This window comes from Lissotriton vulgaris, chromosome 5, assembly GCF_964263255.1.
Source record: "Lissotriton vulgaris chromosome 5, aLisVul1.2, whole genome shotgun sequence".
Lineage (NCBI taxonomy): Eukaryota > Metazoa > Chordata > Amphibia > Caudata > Salamandridae > Lissotriton > Lissotriton vulgaris.
The window spans coordinates 1,324,846,363-1,324,863,253 of record NC_141693.1 but is presented as its reverse complement, the minus strand read 5'-3'; the positions used below and the strand labels follow the sequence as shown (position 1 = coordinate 1,324,863,253).

The 16,891-nt window shown below is 48.1% G+C and overlaps 1 protein-coding gene across 1 annotated transcript in view; it reads left to right on the top strand.

The window, feature by feature from the left end:
* TULP1 (TUB like protein 1) overlaps positions 1 to 16,891 on the top strand; it is a 628,127-nt gene that overhangs the window by 433,936 nt on the left and 177,300 nt on the right. The window contains exon 6 of the mRNA XM_086920352.1: positions 3,244 to 3,357. Within this exon, the coding sequence (XP_086776478.1) occupies positions 3,244 to 3,357 (114 nt within the window). The remainder of the gene's footprint in view (positions 1 to 3,243; positions 3,358 to 16,891) is intronic.

Genomic DNA, 16,891 nt, shown 5'->3' with positions numbered 1-16,891 from the left:
AAGTGTATCCTCCTCAGACTGAGCCCCAGCACCCTCTGGCTTTTTTAACTAAGTCTAGAGAAACAGTGTATGCAGTCCTCACTCCAAATACCCTCTGTTTATTTGGCATGCATTTGTCCTTCTGAATTCCAACAATGAAAATGTTCAACCATTGGATCTGTGTCTGCGATATTCAAGCCCAATGTTTTTTTCTGTATATGTCTGGATCCCAACACTGCTGGTCATTAGCTCTGTGTGTACACTCCACAGCACCAGTCACCTCGTTCATTGGATAAGTGTCTGACCACCGTTAACCCGACATTATGCCTTCCATTTGCAATCACCACGCCCTCTCTATGCACTGTACTTGCATTTATGCCCATGTCCATTGAGGGATGTTTATCTTGGCCTCACCTATATGTTACCATCTCTGTGTATACATTTCCATTTTCTCATCCCCTGCATGGTGGTGGGTGCAGGAAATTAGAGTATTGAGGGGGGTGAGAAACCAAATCAAATAATATTATCACAATCCTTGTCAGGGTGAGCCCCTAGAGTCACTAAATAAACCTGCGCTCAACCCTCTTGTAGCTAGGCACAGAGCACTCAGGCTGAACTTAGAGGTGGTGTGTAAAGTAATAATGCAACTTTTAAATAGTAATAAATTCAGTAAAAACATAAAACAAAAAAAATCCCAACCCAATTTGGAAAATCTTAATAAATAAAATGACACCAAAACAACATAAATCCAATAAGCAGAACTTGAGATATGAATTTTTAAATCTTGAATTCAAAATAGTGCCAAATGCAGAATACGCCAACCGCAGATATCTGGTCATGCTAGACAGTGTCTAAGTCAAAAGTTAAGGCCAACCACAATGGACTGTGGGCGGATACAGGGACCAGATTCATCCATGCAGAAAGATTAACTTCTGACATAGAAACTTTTAAGGAGAAAAAGTGATCATTAATGAGGTGCCAACAGAGCAAGCTGCAAGCTGGATCTGAAAGGGGGCTTGACAACAGTGGGTTGCTGAAGAGCGGGGTTTAACTTCAGTCATCGATGAAGGCAGGAAAGGTCTGAGTGGGCTAAGTCTGAAGTCCGTGCCCAGAAAGACCATACGTCGATCAGACGCTACTCAGCGTTGATACCGGTGAAGCCTTTTACATTTGGATTTAGAAACTTTTCTGGAAGTTGATTCTCCTTCAGCGGGACAAACCAGCAAGTTGACGCCAACCAGTGATTTGATATTGACGGCTGCAACTTTGACAGTGACCCTGGTCTCCATCAGTTCTCCAGGCAGAAAGTTGGCAAAAAAGTAATATGTCCCACTTTTTGCAGTTTGGGAACAGACTGAGTACACTCTAGCACCAGCTAAGGCTATGTCACGCAGCAGGGCAGTCATTATTCTGATTCTTCACACGTCTAGGAGTGGTTTGACAAGAGGTCTGTGGGGGTCCACTTCTAACACAGTGGAAGCCTTTGGGTGAAGGGCAAGCCTTTGTCCATCCCCTAAACCAGTTCTCGTCAGTTCCTGGCTGGTGAGACAAAAGGGAGGTGGGCCTAGGTGTGAACTTCATCTGCCAGTGACATGGTAGGCACCCTTTGAAGCTCAGGAAGGGGCTGGGTACAGCCCACAGGCCATCTTGTCAAGGAAAGAGTGCCTCTTACCACCCACAGGGTCCTCTGTCTGGGAGCAAAACAGATCTCACCACAGGGGAGCCATCAGGGATCATGTGACTGCTGGACTCTGGTAGGAAAGTTTTGAAAATGGCAACCCTATAAAGTGTAATCCAACATGACAGTTAAGTTGTATTTTAAATTACTATTAATGTTTCAATTCTTTATTAGTTTTTCACATCATCACTCATGTATTGGAGACAAAGATGTACATAAACATCATCAACATCAAACTTTTTTTGTATGATAAAATAAGTGTTATCAAGAAGAGCGTCCTCACCTGGGAGAGAGGGGCAAGATAAACGGCCTCTGAACAGACAGCAAGTGAGGATTGGGTTACATGGTGGGGGTAGAGGGAGTGGAGTGTCGAGGTATGATCCCCTGTCATTCACTGCAAAGTATTTCCCAACACTTTTATGCCGGGAAACTGGTGCCAAATCTAGAATACAAACTTTTTTCTCTCTGTCAGATGGGTGGGAGGGTATAAATGCACCTTGTCCCCCACTAATGGTAGTCACCTAACCGTCTGCGCTACAGTAGAGGCTCGCTGCATACTGGAAGCCATCTAGTTCAGGGACAGAATGCGGTGGAAGTCGGAACCCTTCGCAATGTGTGTGCTTGTATTCATGCACTGGTCTACCAGATGATCCCCGGACGTGGTCCTTGATCTCAGGAGTATGTGTGTCATATCCCCAGGAACAGAGCCCCTATCCCTGCACTAAGTGTATTTATGTCAGTAGGACATTATATTGAAGACTTCCTCCTCTGTGCATCCCACCAGGCAAGCTCTGTCACATTGGCAAGAAGGAGCCCCAGACCTTCTCAAATCTTTGCATATGATCATTGAGTTTGTATATAATTCATTCAAAAGTAGCCATGACATGCATGTCTGCCTGCCATGTATCATAAAACGGTAGTATGGCAGATTTCCAATTCCAAAGAGTATCCACCTTCTCTATTGCCAAAACCATAGACAGCCAGCGTTTCCAGCCTCCATCAGGCTCACCACACCTGAAACTCCCAAGTCTGGTACCAGTCAATGTTAAGATCCAGATATGTGGTAGTACATTGGAACCTCAACTGGGACCTCTACTCTCAGCTTCGAACACGAACGCAAACCTCCTTATATATAACAACAGTGGTAGCTCAACATCTTACAACTCCATATCTCTAGAACTCCCCAAGCTCACAGCTAGTCATTTTCCTCTCTCCCCGTAAGATATCATTGGAGGAAATCTTCAGCATCAAGGATTGGGAGTAAGCTGTACTTGGTGATGAACCACCATATGAAATCATTCTGTTTATTGGCCCATGACCTAGATAGCTCCTGGCTTATTAAGAGATTTTGCTGGTGAAATTGTGATCCTCCTATGTACTGTATATAAGTGCTTTGAATCTTACGTTGGACCTTCGGCTCCATTTCTTTCTAATTCCTTATGCACTTGCCCTTACCCACCTTCACTTTTTTATAGGCCCATCTCTGGTGACTTCCTACCCATAGCGCTCCTGTAGTATGCCAGACTCCCTCTGTCTCCTGCCTCCCAATATGCTACAACTTACATGCGATCCTGTTCTGCCACCAGGAGAGAAGAACGATGCTGATGCAAAATCTAAAGGGACCAAAGCAAAGCAGAAGGAGTCGGTGTCCATGTTCCAGGTGAATGGAGACAAGAAAGATACAAAAGGCAAAAAGAAAGGTAAGTGGGCAAGCCGCCCATTCCACACTGTGTGTGTCAGTTTACTCTTCTTGTGGTCAGGTACAGGAGTTCAGAACATTCAAGAGTAGGCAAAGCGATCACCATAGCTAACCCTCTATGATAGGATGGTCTTTCACCAAAGACCACAGGCGTATGAAGCTCACGACTTGAGCAAAGGCCGTATGGTTTGTTGAGGGGCGTGGCCAGCTACCCAACATGGTGGACGTGCCTGAGTAGAGCTCCGTCCTTAGACCCCCCAATTATCCTACAATTTACCCTACAGAGGTGTTTCTCCGTGCCTGTGCTGGGGAACTGGTGTGGGGGCACAGCGGGGAGCCCGTGAAGCTTGGCAGATCACGGCTTGGGTGGCGGCGACTGAAGGCGGGCGAAGGCAGGGGGTCCCGTGACGGAGAGGCACGAAAACCGCCCCGGGGCGTGGCGGCCATTGAAGGAGCTGAGTGCCGCTGTGTTCTGGGCCCTGACGCCCTGCGAGCCCCGCTGTGCTGCTGGGAGGTGTGTGCAGAAGGGCAGTAGGCCGAGACAACCGGAGGAGCGGAAAGCTGGAGGGTGAGACGGCGCAGGCAGGGGACGCAATGGCTCCTGCGGCCAGCGGAGACTGGGATCTGGCGCCTTCCTCCGGAGCCTGGAGCCGGTGAAGCCTTGCGGACCCATCAGCCGCGGCGCGGCTGACACGCGGAAGGTGCGGAACGCAACTGGCACTGTCAGTGAGGAGCGGGACCCGGGGCAGAGGTGGTCGGGCTCGCGGAGGGCGAAGAAGAGAGAGACTCGGAGTGGTACACTGAGAATTGGCTGCGGGAACTCCTACCCTCGGGAATATTGTCCCCGCACTTTGTGGTAGAAAGAGCACACAGGGTGCCGGCACAGAAGCCTGGGCCCGGAGCCCGGCCCCGCCCGCTCCTCTTCAAGCTGCTCAACTACTGTGACCGGGATGCGGTCCTATGCGAAACCAGAAAGCTAGATGATCTGACAGTGGGGAACAGCCGTGTGATGTTCTTTCCAGACTATACGGCAGCAGTACAGAGAAGGAGGAGCACGTATCTGGTGGTGAAAAAGCAGCTGAGGGAACTAGGACTGCCGTACTCTTTGCTGTTCCCCTCTCGCCTCTGGGTGCTCACTAAAGAGGGTGCCAGCTTCTTTGATGCAGCATCAGAAGTCTGGGACTGGCTAAAGGAGACGGGACAGTGGAAAGGTGCATGACCTGTGGGACCAGAGGAAGGTGAGTGGCAGGTGCAGAGATCAAGAAGGCAGCTGCACCCAGTCCGTTGAAAATGCGACTTGAAAGACAGGAAGCGCTTGAAGCGGTTGCGACCCTGGGAGGGGTGAATGGTACTGCCGGAGTGGCTTCCCAGCCACACAGCGAACCGGACATGAGTGGCTCATCATCGCCATCTACAGTACTTTCCGAAGATATGTGCATGCCAGTGGTAACACCCCAAACAGCTGACCTCCTTATGTGATGTGACCTGTGACGGACATGCACAGGTCCCTGTCTTTGACTTTGCGATTACTTATGATATCATTCTGATAATATTGATGTGTGCGCTGCTGTGCTATGTTTGTTCTATCCAAGCATGATTGCGCTGCTATGAAAAGCTACGCACCTAATTGGCTGTGGGTGTCTTGGCAGGCTGGGGGGTACTGAGTATTCACTGCACTAGCGGGTTCTCCTGCTGGCATCCCGCACCGGCCCGGTGCGTTTACAGGCCCTAGACTCCCCAAACATCTCTTGAACATCTGGGTGGTCTGATTTAGGGGCGTAACGTAGTGCGATTGTTGGCAGCACACTCACCCAGACAGCCATTGCGCTGGACTAACACATTCTTGGAGGAGGTGGGAGACGCGATTTGGGATATGGCGACTGGGAAAACTCCCGGGCCGGATGGCCTACCCACCGAAGGCTATAAGGCGAACAGAGACATTCTCACGCCCCTGCTCCTCCAGCTGTATAATACAGCTATAAGCGACGACTTGCTTCCCCCGTCCATGCGGGAAGCGTTTCTGGTCTCATTGCCCAAGCCAGACAGAGACCCCACTGCTTTGAGTTCGTACAGACCGTTGGCAATGCTTAATGTGGACTATAAAGTTTTTGTGAAAACTCTTGCAGAGCGGCTTGCGCCCGTGGTCCCTCACCTAGTACACTCGGATCAAAATGGGTTTGTGCCAGCGAGATCCACGTCCCTGAATCTCAGGAGGTTTTTTAGAGTGGCGGCTGAAGCGACAAGGGAGTGGCCCAGGGCAGGATGTCTGATAATAGACCTGGAAAAGGCCTTTGATTGCCTGGAGTGGGGGTACCTGTCTGCGGTGCTATCACGTTATGACCTCGACGCGGGCTTCCTACAGATGGTTGGGCTTCTCTACAAAAACCCTGTGGTCCGGGTGCGGCTGGGCCCTTATATCTCCGAAGCGGTGGGCCGGGGCACCCGGCAGGGATGCCCTCTGTCCCCGCTGCTGTTTGCGTTAGCTGTGGAGCTCCTGGCGGCGGCACTGCGGCAGACACTGGGAGACGGAATTCCCCTGGGAGACCGATCCACCAGGTATCACTTTATGCTGATGACCTGCTGGTGTTCGTGAGGGGCGTGACACGTATACCAGAGCAACTAGCCCACTTGCTGGGTCAGTTCTCGGTTGTCCCGGGGCTCCGGGTGAATGCGGGAAAGTCCTGCCTCTATGCGTTTAGCGCTGGGATGGAAGACCCGGGGTTATGTCTCGAAGGCACGAGAGTCCAATGAAAGGCTGACACCTTCAAGTATCTAGGGAATCAGATCTACCGGCAACCGGCTGATCTCTTCGATGGCAACCTGGGACGGGCGGTGGCTGCGCTTCGATCCCAGATATGCTTTTGGTCCTCCCTCCCGCTGACCACTACGGGTAGAGTGGCTCTTGCCAAGATGGTCATGCTCCCCCGACTCCCGTATTATTTTGTTAATTTGCCTCTCTTGGGGACTTTATTTGGGGTACGTCTCGACACTGATTGGGGTTATTGAAACTATTCTTGCCAACGGATAGTGGAGGGCTGGCTGCCCCCTGTTTAGAACATTACTATCTGGCTGTACAACACCAATAGATTGCCCGCTGGTTGGCGGATAGGGGCAGAGAAGATACCGCTACGGTTGAGCCACCGTACTCACTGGAGCGTGTCACCAAGCTCTTCCACCCTCTGGCGGCACCTACGAGACCCACTTCATTGCTGCTGGTAGTGGCGTATAAGTGCTTTCGCAGAGCCCTTTTCCTCACTCGTATGGTGCTTCCGTACGCGCCTGCGGTGCCCCTGGAGGGTTTCCCAGGAGGTGAGGGGGCCCTCATGGATCACTGACAGAACATCGACAGACAAAATATCGAGATGCCAAAATATCGAGGATAAAATATTGACTGACAGAATATCGACTTCCTATCTTCAAACAGGTAAGTACAAAAATATCGACTCCAAAATATCGAGTGTAAAAAATATAGAATGTCAAAATATTTAATTTTTTAAGTATGTTAAAAGTAACTTAAAAGTAATATAGCAGTAAATTAAATTAAATTATTATAAACGTATTTAAAATACTTAAATAAACGAAAAATTAAGAAATAATTAATGTAACTTAAAAAAATAAAATTATTAATACTTATATATATATCTACATATTATTAACAAAACACATACAATATGTTTACCGTAGGATAGTGAGAGGGTTAAATGTACTCTAACGACTCCAGTGAGTGCAACAGTAGGAAAAGCGTTGGATAGCGTAAGGGTAAAAATTACTATTCCAATTCCAATGAGTGTAACAGTAGGGTAAGCGTTGTATAGCGTAGGGGTAAAATTTACTATTCCAACCCCAGAGAGTGTAACAGTAGGGTAAGCGTTGGATAGCGTAGGGGTAAAATTTACTATTCCAACTCCAGAGAGTGTAACAGTAGGGAAAGCGTTCGATAGCGTAGGGGTTTAAATTACTATTCCAACTCCAGAGAGTGTAACAGTAGGGAAAGCGTTGGATAGCGTAGGGGTTAAAATGACTATTCCAACTTCAGTGAGTGCAACAGTAGGGAAAGCGTTGGATAGCGTAGGGCTTTAAATTACTATTCCAACTTCAGTGAGTGTAACATAGGGTAAGCGTTGGATAGCGTATGGGTAAAATTTACTATTCTAACTCCAATAAGTGTAACAGTAGGGTAAGCATTGGATAGCGTAGGGGTAAAATTTACTATTCCAACTCCAGTGAGTGTAACAGTAGGGTAAGCGTTGGATAGCGTAAGGGTAAAAATTACTATTCAAACTCCAGAGAGTGTAACAGTAGGGAAAGCTTTGGATAGCGTAGGGGTTAAATTTACTATTCCAACTCCAATGAGTGCAACAGTAGTGAAAGAGTTGGATAGCGTAAGGGTAAAAATTACTATTCCCACTCCAGTGAGTGCAACAGTAGGGAAAGCGTTGGATAGCGTAGGGGTTAAATTTACTATTCCAACTCCAGTGAGTGCAACAGTAGGGAAAGTAAATAATTCTTATATAAATATAAATGACATAAATAGTAAAATCTATTACAAAATATTTTAAATATTTTAGAATTGTTTAAATTATATTAATTAATCTTTTAAATTGTAAAATACAAATTAATTAATAATATAAATTACCTTCTAATACTAATAATTAACCTATTAACAATCAAATAATTTAAATTTTAAAATTATTTTACAAAATAAACTCAATATATTTTTTAAAACAATGTAATTACTTACAATTAAATTAATTTCAAACCTATTCCTCTATAAACACACAACCCACTATTAAATTAATTAAATTAACATATTTATCAATTAATCATTTAAATGTATTTACCTATTATATTGTAATTAATTACCAATTAATAATTATTGAACAATTAATTCCAAATAAAGAACTTTTAATTAATTTACATATTTAATTAATTATATTTAAATTACTTCCCACCCTATTCCCCTATAAACGCACAACCCACTAAATTATCAATTAATCAATAAAAATTAATTACCAAATATATTGTAATTACTTACCAATTATTAATTAACAAATAATTTTAAATAAATAATTATTTAAAAACATATTTTATTAATTATAATTAAATTACTTCCCACCCTATTCCCCTATAACACCAAAACCCGCTACAGAAAATAAATTACAAACAAATTAATATATATCACTTAATCAATTAAAATTAACTACCAATTATATTTTAATTAATTACCAATTAATAATAATTAACAATTAATTTTAAATAAATAACAATTATTTAAATAACATATTTAATTAATTATAATCAAATTACTTCCCACCCTTTTCCCCTATAAACCCACAACCCGCTACAGAATTATATTACACAAAAATTAAACATTAATATTAACTTACCTTAAATTCGATTTTTTTGTTGTCTACATTCTGTCTAGTCGATATTATGTCCATTCTATATTTTTGAATCGATATTATTGCTATTCTAATCAATATTACATTTTTAAAGTCGATATTTTTGTAGTCTATATTATGTCTAGTCGATATTATGTCTAGTCGAAATTAAAAACTCGATATTATGTCTAGTCGAAATAAAAACTCGATATTATGTCTACTTACCGGCCCTCACACGTCCCATGCTGGAGCAATGGAGAGAGGCGGATATCCAGACACTTTACCTCTTTAAATTCAAATTTGTTTTATTGTTTTCAATAAAGAACACTGGCATTAAATTGCAAAATGAGGGCTCCATATAGAAGCAGCGTATGAGACAGACAAGCATGTCTTCTCCACAAAGCAAACTACAATCGTAATACATGGGCCAAACTGTGATTCTGAGACACAAGACGTGTTCGCTGAGCCTGTTAAGTAAACACAACCTCAAGAACCAGAACCAAAACCCCCCTCCCCCCCAACCGCCCCCCACCCCAACCAGTGTGCCGGATCTTTGAAGCAGTCGTCAAGGTATACACAACTCGTTCTGCTCATTCCCCCATCAGGTCGGTGAGAGTCATTTGGGGCCTCTGTAAGGTGCAGTAAGCGGAGGTATCTAGGGCATGTGATTTTGTTACATTCTTTCGAGAGAAGGGATAGTAGTGGTAGCCAGAATTTGTGAAACGTTGCCTCTGAGTGTGTGAGTGTGGCCTGAATGCGTTCCATTCCCAGTGTAAACCATAATTTGTGCAGCCATCCCGTATGAGTAGGTTTAGTGGTCGTCCCCCTGAGTGAAAGGATGTGCTGAGATGCAGCTTGCATGGCAATCCCCATCTGACGCCCTCGTATGGATTTCAGGGGGAATGCTTTTTCCACGTCTATGGCCAGCAGGGCGGCTGCCCAAAGACAAGGTGTCGTCCCGTTTTTTAGATCTGGGGATGGTGGTGGCTACACGCCTCCTTACGAGGCAATGGAAGGCACGTGACCCACCAAGCGTACAGGCGTGGACCTCCTCCTTTCAAGCGTGGGCCCGGGCGGAGTGGACGGCCATATGTAGGGAGGAAACGGTGGGGCTCCGCAGAGAACCAATGGCGGAGAGCTGGGAACACATGCTCAACGCATTGCACTTACCAGGTGGGGCCTGGGGTCTGGGAACTGTAGAGTTAGGTGGCGCTTTTGGGGGTCGGAGTGTACCGTGGGCTGTTCCCCTGTCTAAATAATCCGTTAGATACTGCTTTTGACTCTTAGAGTCATGCAAGTTTCAGATTCAGGCCCAGCTGTGGCTGGGGTGCGCGCGCACGCGGGGGATTAACGGACGGGGGAAGGGGGGAGGAGTGAAAGGGACTAATATGTATATGTGTCTGTGGTTTTGCCACTGTTGTTTTCTTCTCTTTGCTTCTGTCCAGTTGTTGTATAAAAGTCATCTTTGTGCATAAGTCCGCGTGGGTAGGATCCACCCTAAACTCTGCTAATGCACTAAGCTTAGCGAGTGGACAGTCATGGACTAATTCGGGGGCAGCCATCCCGGCACCCCACGCTCTCGCCAGCATTGGGCGGTCATCCTTTCCTTATGACTTACTGCACCTGTGGCATAGTGTTCCTTAATTGTACCGCTATAATGTGCATGGAATTCATCTGACATGCCCAGTTTGCTGAGTTGATGCTGTTGAAATGCCTATGTAATGTAAAATCTCTAAAAATGCTAATAAACAGATTTGACAACAAAAAAAAGGCCGGGTGGTTTGTCCTTCAGCACTGCAAGCTGAGAATGATTATCATGTGACTACTGTGACGAGCATCGGTTTTCATCCGAAGTGTCTTTTTGTCTTGCTCTTGCACAGACTGAAATGTCTATGAGTTATGAGTCCTTTCCAAGCACAGCCTGATTGACCGTTAACCACACACTTACACTGGACAAGATTGTCTCCTCCTGGGCTTTTTATGAAGGGCTACCACTCAGTTTCATCTACATCTTTCAGGTGTTGACGACCTGTGCTGCATATTTGTCCGCACCCAGCTTAAAACAGTGACACATGTAGCCAGCATTAAAGACACCTCGCCAGACTTGAAGTGCAAGAATGGTCCATTTCAGAGTTTTGTCAAATGTCTCTCACAGCTGAAGCTTCCAATACCTCAGGAATTTGATTGACCCCATACTGTGTCATGATCTCTCAGACATGTAGCATCTAACTCTATAAGATACCTCTGTTTCAAATATGTGCAGGGACACTCACTTGCTTTACGTCCAACAATGAGTCTCAATAGATGGAACGGCATGACATATCTTGATTCATTCAGACGAGTACCGAAAACATGGTTATTAGGAAAGTATGCACTTCATTGGATCACTTTTTGGGTCAGTAAAACTTTGCACTTTCTCCCTTTATCCAGTCAACTATACTTCAGCATAATTCACACCCTTAAACAAATCCCAAAAACAAAGCAAAAAAAATCTTCATGCCAGCCATTCATTTTTAGGTCGCAGCCTACCAGACAACACAGCTGTCTGGTTTGTAAAACACAAATCCAATGCATAGGCGAGACTGATTGACTTTGCCAAAGCTTGTTTATTAGGAACACTGTTGTTTCCTCCAAGGACCCTGAAGCTATGGGTGAAATGCAGAGGGTCACATGTAGCACAGCTGTGACGTCACAGTCCTAGGAAAGAAGTTAGTTCACAGGCATGCCGTAGGGATGGGCATTATGGGTATAGTTATAAACCAGCGGACCTGGTCAAATGCCTTCTCGGCGTCCACTGACAGGAGTACTGCCAGGGTCTGAGTCTTATCCAAGAGGTGACATAATCGCCAGGTTCTGTCACTGCAATTACATTACGGTAAAAAGCCCGACTGATCCGGGTCATACAGACCCTGCATGTGGGGAGCGAGCCTTGCCGCTAAAATACTTGTAAAGATCTTCAGGTCGATTTTAAATAGAGAAATAGGTCGGTACGATGCACATTCTTGGGAGTCCTTCCCTGGCTTGAGGATAACTACCACCTCAGCCATGGACATCGATGTGGTCAGCTCCTGGTTTTGCTAAACGCATTAAACATGTGTATCAGGAGGGGGGGGTAAGATCTGAAGCAAAGATTTTATAGAAATCAGCCGGGAGGCCGTCCTCTCCCGGGGCTTTCCCGGGGGAGAGTCCTTGAATGGCTCGTATGACCTCCTCGGTCTGATATCCGCTTCCAAATGGACCAATTCTGATGCCGGGAGAGGGATCACCGGAGCTGCATGTGTATATTCCTCGGCCACCGCAGGGTCTAGGCATTCTGCAGAGTAGAGGGCAGTGTAGAAGGCCTCAATCTTGGCCGTAATGTCTTTATCCGACCTCAGGATCTCTCCGGGGTCGTTCCTAAGCTCTGCGATCCGCTGTGCCGCCGTCTCGCCGTCTCGGCCCAGAGTGCATGTGACCGCCGCGCTGTAACTGCCCCAGTGCGGCGGTGGACTCCCTCTAGCTCCTTAATTTGGTCTTCTAAGGCCTCCTGCTTGGCTCTGCAGTCTTAGTTCAGGGCCACCACGATTGCAATACAGCGTCCTCTCAGGACCGCCTTCAGGGCACCCTAGAGCATGTCCATACCGACAGGGCCCTCATCGTTCACCTCCAGGTATGTTTGATAGCGTCCCGTATCTCGGCAATATTGACGTTGTATGTGAGCAATTTATGGTTCAATCTCCACGACCCCTGCTGGGGGGAACCCTTGGAAAGGAGCAGAGATAGAACAATCAAGGAGTAATCCGAGAACGTCGCCGCCCCGATAGACACATCTGTGATAGCCACTGTGACCCTGGGCGAGGTCCAAAATAGATCTATACGGGCACATGTTTGGTGCGCCGCAGTAAAGGAGGTTATTCCGAGCTGTCAGGTCAAGGTGTCGCCAGGCATCCCTGAGCCCAACCTCACCCAACCTCTGTAGCAGCGTGCCAGAGATGGATCCAGAGTGCCCCACCGAGTGGTGATGTGTCCAGATAGGCATCCGGAACCAAATTGAAAATCCCCCCCTATTACCAAGTCCTTGTCTGGGGACTCTTGGATTGTGTGTCTCATGTCCCGGAGAAAGGTTTCCTGGTGCTCTTTGGGACGATAAACAGAAGCTATTGAGTGTATGCGCACCTCCATCGATACCCTCAGTGCCAATAGTCTACCCGCTACATCCGCGCGTACCCCTATCACTGTCCCTTGGAATTGCATGGATAAGAGGATTGCTGCCCCAGCCTTTTTCCCCATTCCGTTGAAAAATATTGTCTGTCGAACCATTTTGACCGGAGCCGTTTCCAGTTGGCCCGCAGGAGATGGGTCTCTTGTAGGAGACAGATATCACATTTGGCATCTCTCAACAAAGCAAGTAGTGCTCGTCTCTTAACAGGTGAGTTAAGGCCCGAACACTGAAGCTCAGAATAACCACTTTAAGTCCTATCATGGGTTTATGTTTTGAGTATACGCCTTGGCAACGGCTAGATATTGGTAAACAAACCTAACTCTGCATAATCTCCTGGTCCCCTCCAACCGCCCTAGTCTAGTGGAAGTCCCCTTTTCCGCTCTGACCCCCGACCTAAGTACAACGCGCCTCCCGTCTGGTAGAGTATAGTAATCCCCATGTGTGTGTTGTTGCGAGGTACTCCATCGCTCGGCCTGAGTCCTTGTGTTTCCCTCTGGGGAGATTGCACTCAGGGAACACAGACAATGTGGTGCTGATGCCCATGGCACTCCTGCCACCCGAAGGAGCGACGCCTGACCTCCCTCGCGCCTGCTTGCCACCCGTGTGTTCCTATATTGAAGGGCTACCCTACCTGTCTGTGTGAGGGACACAGATCTTTTATGCGTAGCAAAAGGAAGAAAAGAGAGAAAAACAGGATAGATTGAGAGTAAACAAATAAACCTCCGTAGCATCCTCCAACAGCGATGAGTTGCACTTTCGTGTAAGGGTCCATGTGTCCGACGAAAGGACATCACCTCTCCTGAGGTGGGGCGCCCCCCACCAAGGCCGAAAACTCTAGCCCTTGGACTTGGACCTTCTTCTTCACCTCAGGACCTCAGGTTGGCAACTGCTGGGTTCACTCAGTGGCCTGGCCGCCTGTACCCTCCCTGTCCTGGATCTGACGCAAAGGGCTTCCCTTTCCTTCTGACGCTCCTCCTCTGAAGGCTTTGTGTTGTTTCCTCTCCGGAGGCCTCTTCTCCGGGTCGATTTAGGTGGCTGCCTAGAGGATGGGCCTCCCTCTGTCACCTCTGAGTCTCCTGCTGCCGCAAAGGCACTCCCAAGGACTTACCTCCCCTCCTTTAGGTTACGCACCCCATGCGTCTCCTTGTTTCAGATGAAAGACCGTTGAAACGGATGTCCCCATCTGCAGTGCACTCCTTGCTCTTGGAGGAAGACAGTGACCGGTCACAGCTCTTTGTGCCTCTGTAGGGTAAGTCGCGAAAAGTCCTGCAAGACCCCCACCTGAAGCCCCTCAAACTCCACCATCACTCTGTCCCGAGTGGAAGCCATGAGGATCTCCTTCTGACGGTAGGAGTGTAGGCAGGTAAGAATGTCCTGAGGCTGACCCGGACCTGAGGCGGGCCTCCCAGCACGGTGGGTGCGATCCAGTGTGATCTCCTTATCCGGCAGGTCTGGTGCTATGTGTCTAAAGAAGCGGAATACCCAGTCCTCCAGTTTGCCTCCGTCCGCTTGGAGTGGCACACCTTTGATGCGGATATTGGAGCGCCTCAAGCGGTTTTCCAAATCTTCTAGCTTGAGGTGTAGAGCTCATTGTTCAATTCGCGCAGATCCAAAAGGGAGTCCACCCTGTCTCCAACTTCTTGGAGCTCCATTCGCAGCTGTTTAATATCGGAGGCTACATTTTGCCGCAGCCCAGCGAAGTCGTCATGGAGCTAGCTAAATAGCTTCTCCATAAAGCCCTTCTTGATCGGGCCTTCTACTGGTCGGGTTTCTGGGTCTATCTCTCACTCGCTCGGTTGGCTCACATGTCTAGCCCCCTTGCTTCCCTCGTACCCGGTTTCTGGAGCAAGTTCTTAATCGGTGTATCCTTCTTGGACCGCGTTGTGGTAATTTCCGTGGTCTAGTGTGGTGCAGACCAGCAAACCCTCCACCCGGCGTTGCTTCAAGTATGGACCAGTGCTCTGCCGGTCGTCCACTGGGTTGTGGTCTCGAGAAGCTCAGCGCCAGACCCAACAGCCCATCGCTAAGGAGTACGTATGTGGGCCAACTCCAGGCACCCGCCTCCCGAGCTCTGCAATTTCATCCTCTGGGCTGTTGCCACTGGTCCATTAGAGTTGGGCCTAGCCCCAGTATACACAGTGACGATTTCTCCAAGCGGAGGAAGATTCCACTCCGTCTGTGTTCCAAGCTCCCTGCCACCGCTCTGGGGGAATGCACCGCTGCTCGCGGCGCAGGGCTTAGTTCGGTAGTGTGCATTCAGGACCAACCCTAGATCTTGCTCTTCTAGTAACTCGCTCAATCGGCCTATCTGATGGCTGGGATCATATCCGGGCAGTATCACCCGGGATGGCGTTGGGAGGATAAGTCAATAGGCCTAGTCGGCTGATGGGGCCACATGAACTGTGTTTGCCCCACTCGCTACGGGCACAGCAGAGTGTGGGGTCAGAGAGTCTTCGTGCCACCCACCGTGACTTCTACATAGGCCCAGTACCCCTCTGTGTCGCTGCTATGCAAATCTGCTCCTCGGGGCTGCCTCCCCTTTGTCCGGACCCGGCTGCCGACCTTGGCACCGGATTCAGCACTGAGTTGCTTCCCCAAGCACCCTCTCTCATACGGCAAACTGTGGGAGGTGTCAAACGGGGCAACCAAATCCTGAAATCCCAGTTGATCCGGACCTGGGGGAGTAGCACTGCCAGCTCTGATGGAACGGGCCCCAGGGGGTTGCATCACCCCCTCAGGCGTTATCTCTAGGCCGCACCTCTGGCCGCCGCCTCGTGTTCCCGGGCTCTGATATGGTCTCCCCACAGTGCTGTGGTGAGCCACCCTGCCGCTACTGTACAATGTTTGCACTCACCTCCCTGGGATGGGCGCAGACCAGGGAGTGAGTATTTAATAAAGGGTGTCGTCAGCGCATGTGGCTGACGGCACGAGCCGAGTATCTGTGTGTAGTGGCGGTCCGTCCATTATGGGCGTTGGGGCGTTGCCCCCGCGCGCTCAGCCCGTCTTTGAACTTTGAAGTGATTCAGTTCAAAGACGCCGAGGGCTCGGAGAAAAAGAACGAACTCAACTCAACTGTCTGCATGACGCCAGACCGCCCTGAAGGGGTTGGGCGGGCTGCCGTCATTTGTCAGACGTCACCAGGCCAGGGGGCATGCAGCACCAGTCCACAAGTGCGCATGAGTGGGGATGGAGGGCGAATTTTCGCACCGTGTCCACTCATGCGCCTTTGTGTTTTAGCTTGGTTGCGCATGCCCATTAGGAGCCCTTCGGCCTTCTAATGGGCGTGCTGCGGGCAAGAAGGCCTGTGCCCCCCTGGCGCCAGGATTGGCCGAGAGGGGCTGTGAGCCTGTGACGTAATGTGAGGAGAGCAGAGCCCAGAGGTGGCGCGGACCGGAACCGGCAGCAAGTTAAGGTAAGAGTGTGTGTTTTTCTTTTATTTTGAAGTGTTTTGTGCGAGCGTGCGTGTATGCATGAATGTGAGCGTGCGTGTATGCATGAATGTTTGGTGGAGAGTGTTGTCGTGAATGGATGTGTTTATTAAGGTTACATCTGAGCACTTATTCTGTCGTGTAGAAAGATAGTGAGATATTGTAAAGACTTGGGGACTTTTGTAAACTGTATGTAGTATGTACACTCGAAATATGGGGGACAGGAAGTGTCGTTTTTTCGAGGAATTCAGAACCAGCGGCCAAAAGTCAGAGGATGCCCCTTCAGTATTATTTAAAGTGTACAACATGCACTCCAAATAGGCCAGATGGAGCATTTCCGCTTTTTAAGCAGACGGGCAGCATCTGCTAAACTCTAAATTAGGCCCTTGGAATAGAAGGAGAAGGTTGAACAGACTAAACAGTAAGGTACATTTTAAACAGGTATTTTTTTTAAATCATTCCGATTATCGGAAAGATTGTTACAGAGCCGTGGTGACTGGCATCAAAAGAATTCTCTCCATGTCT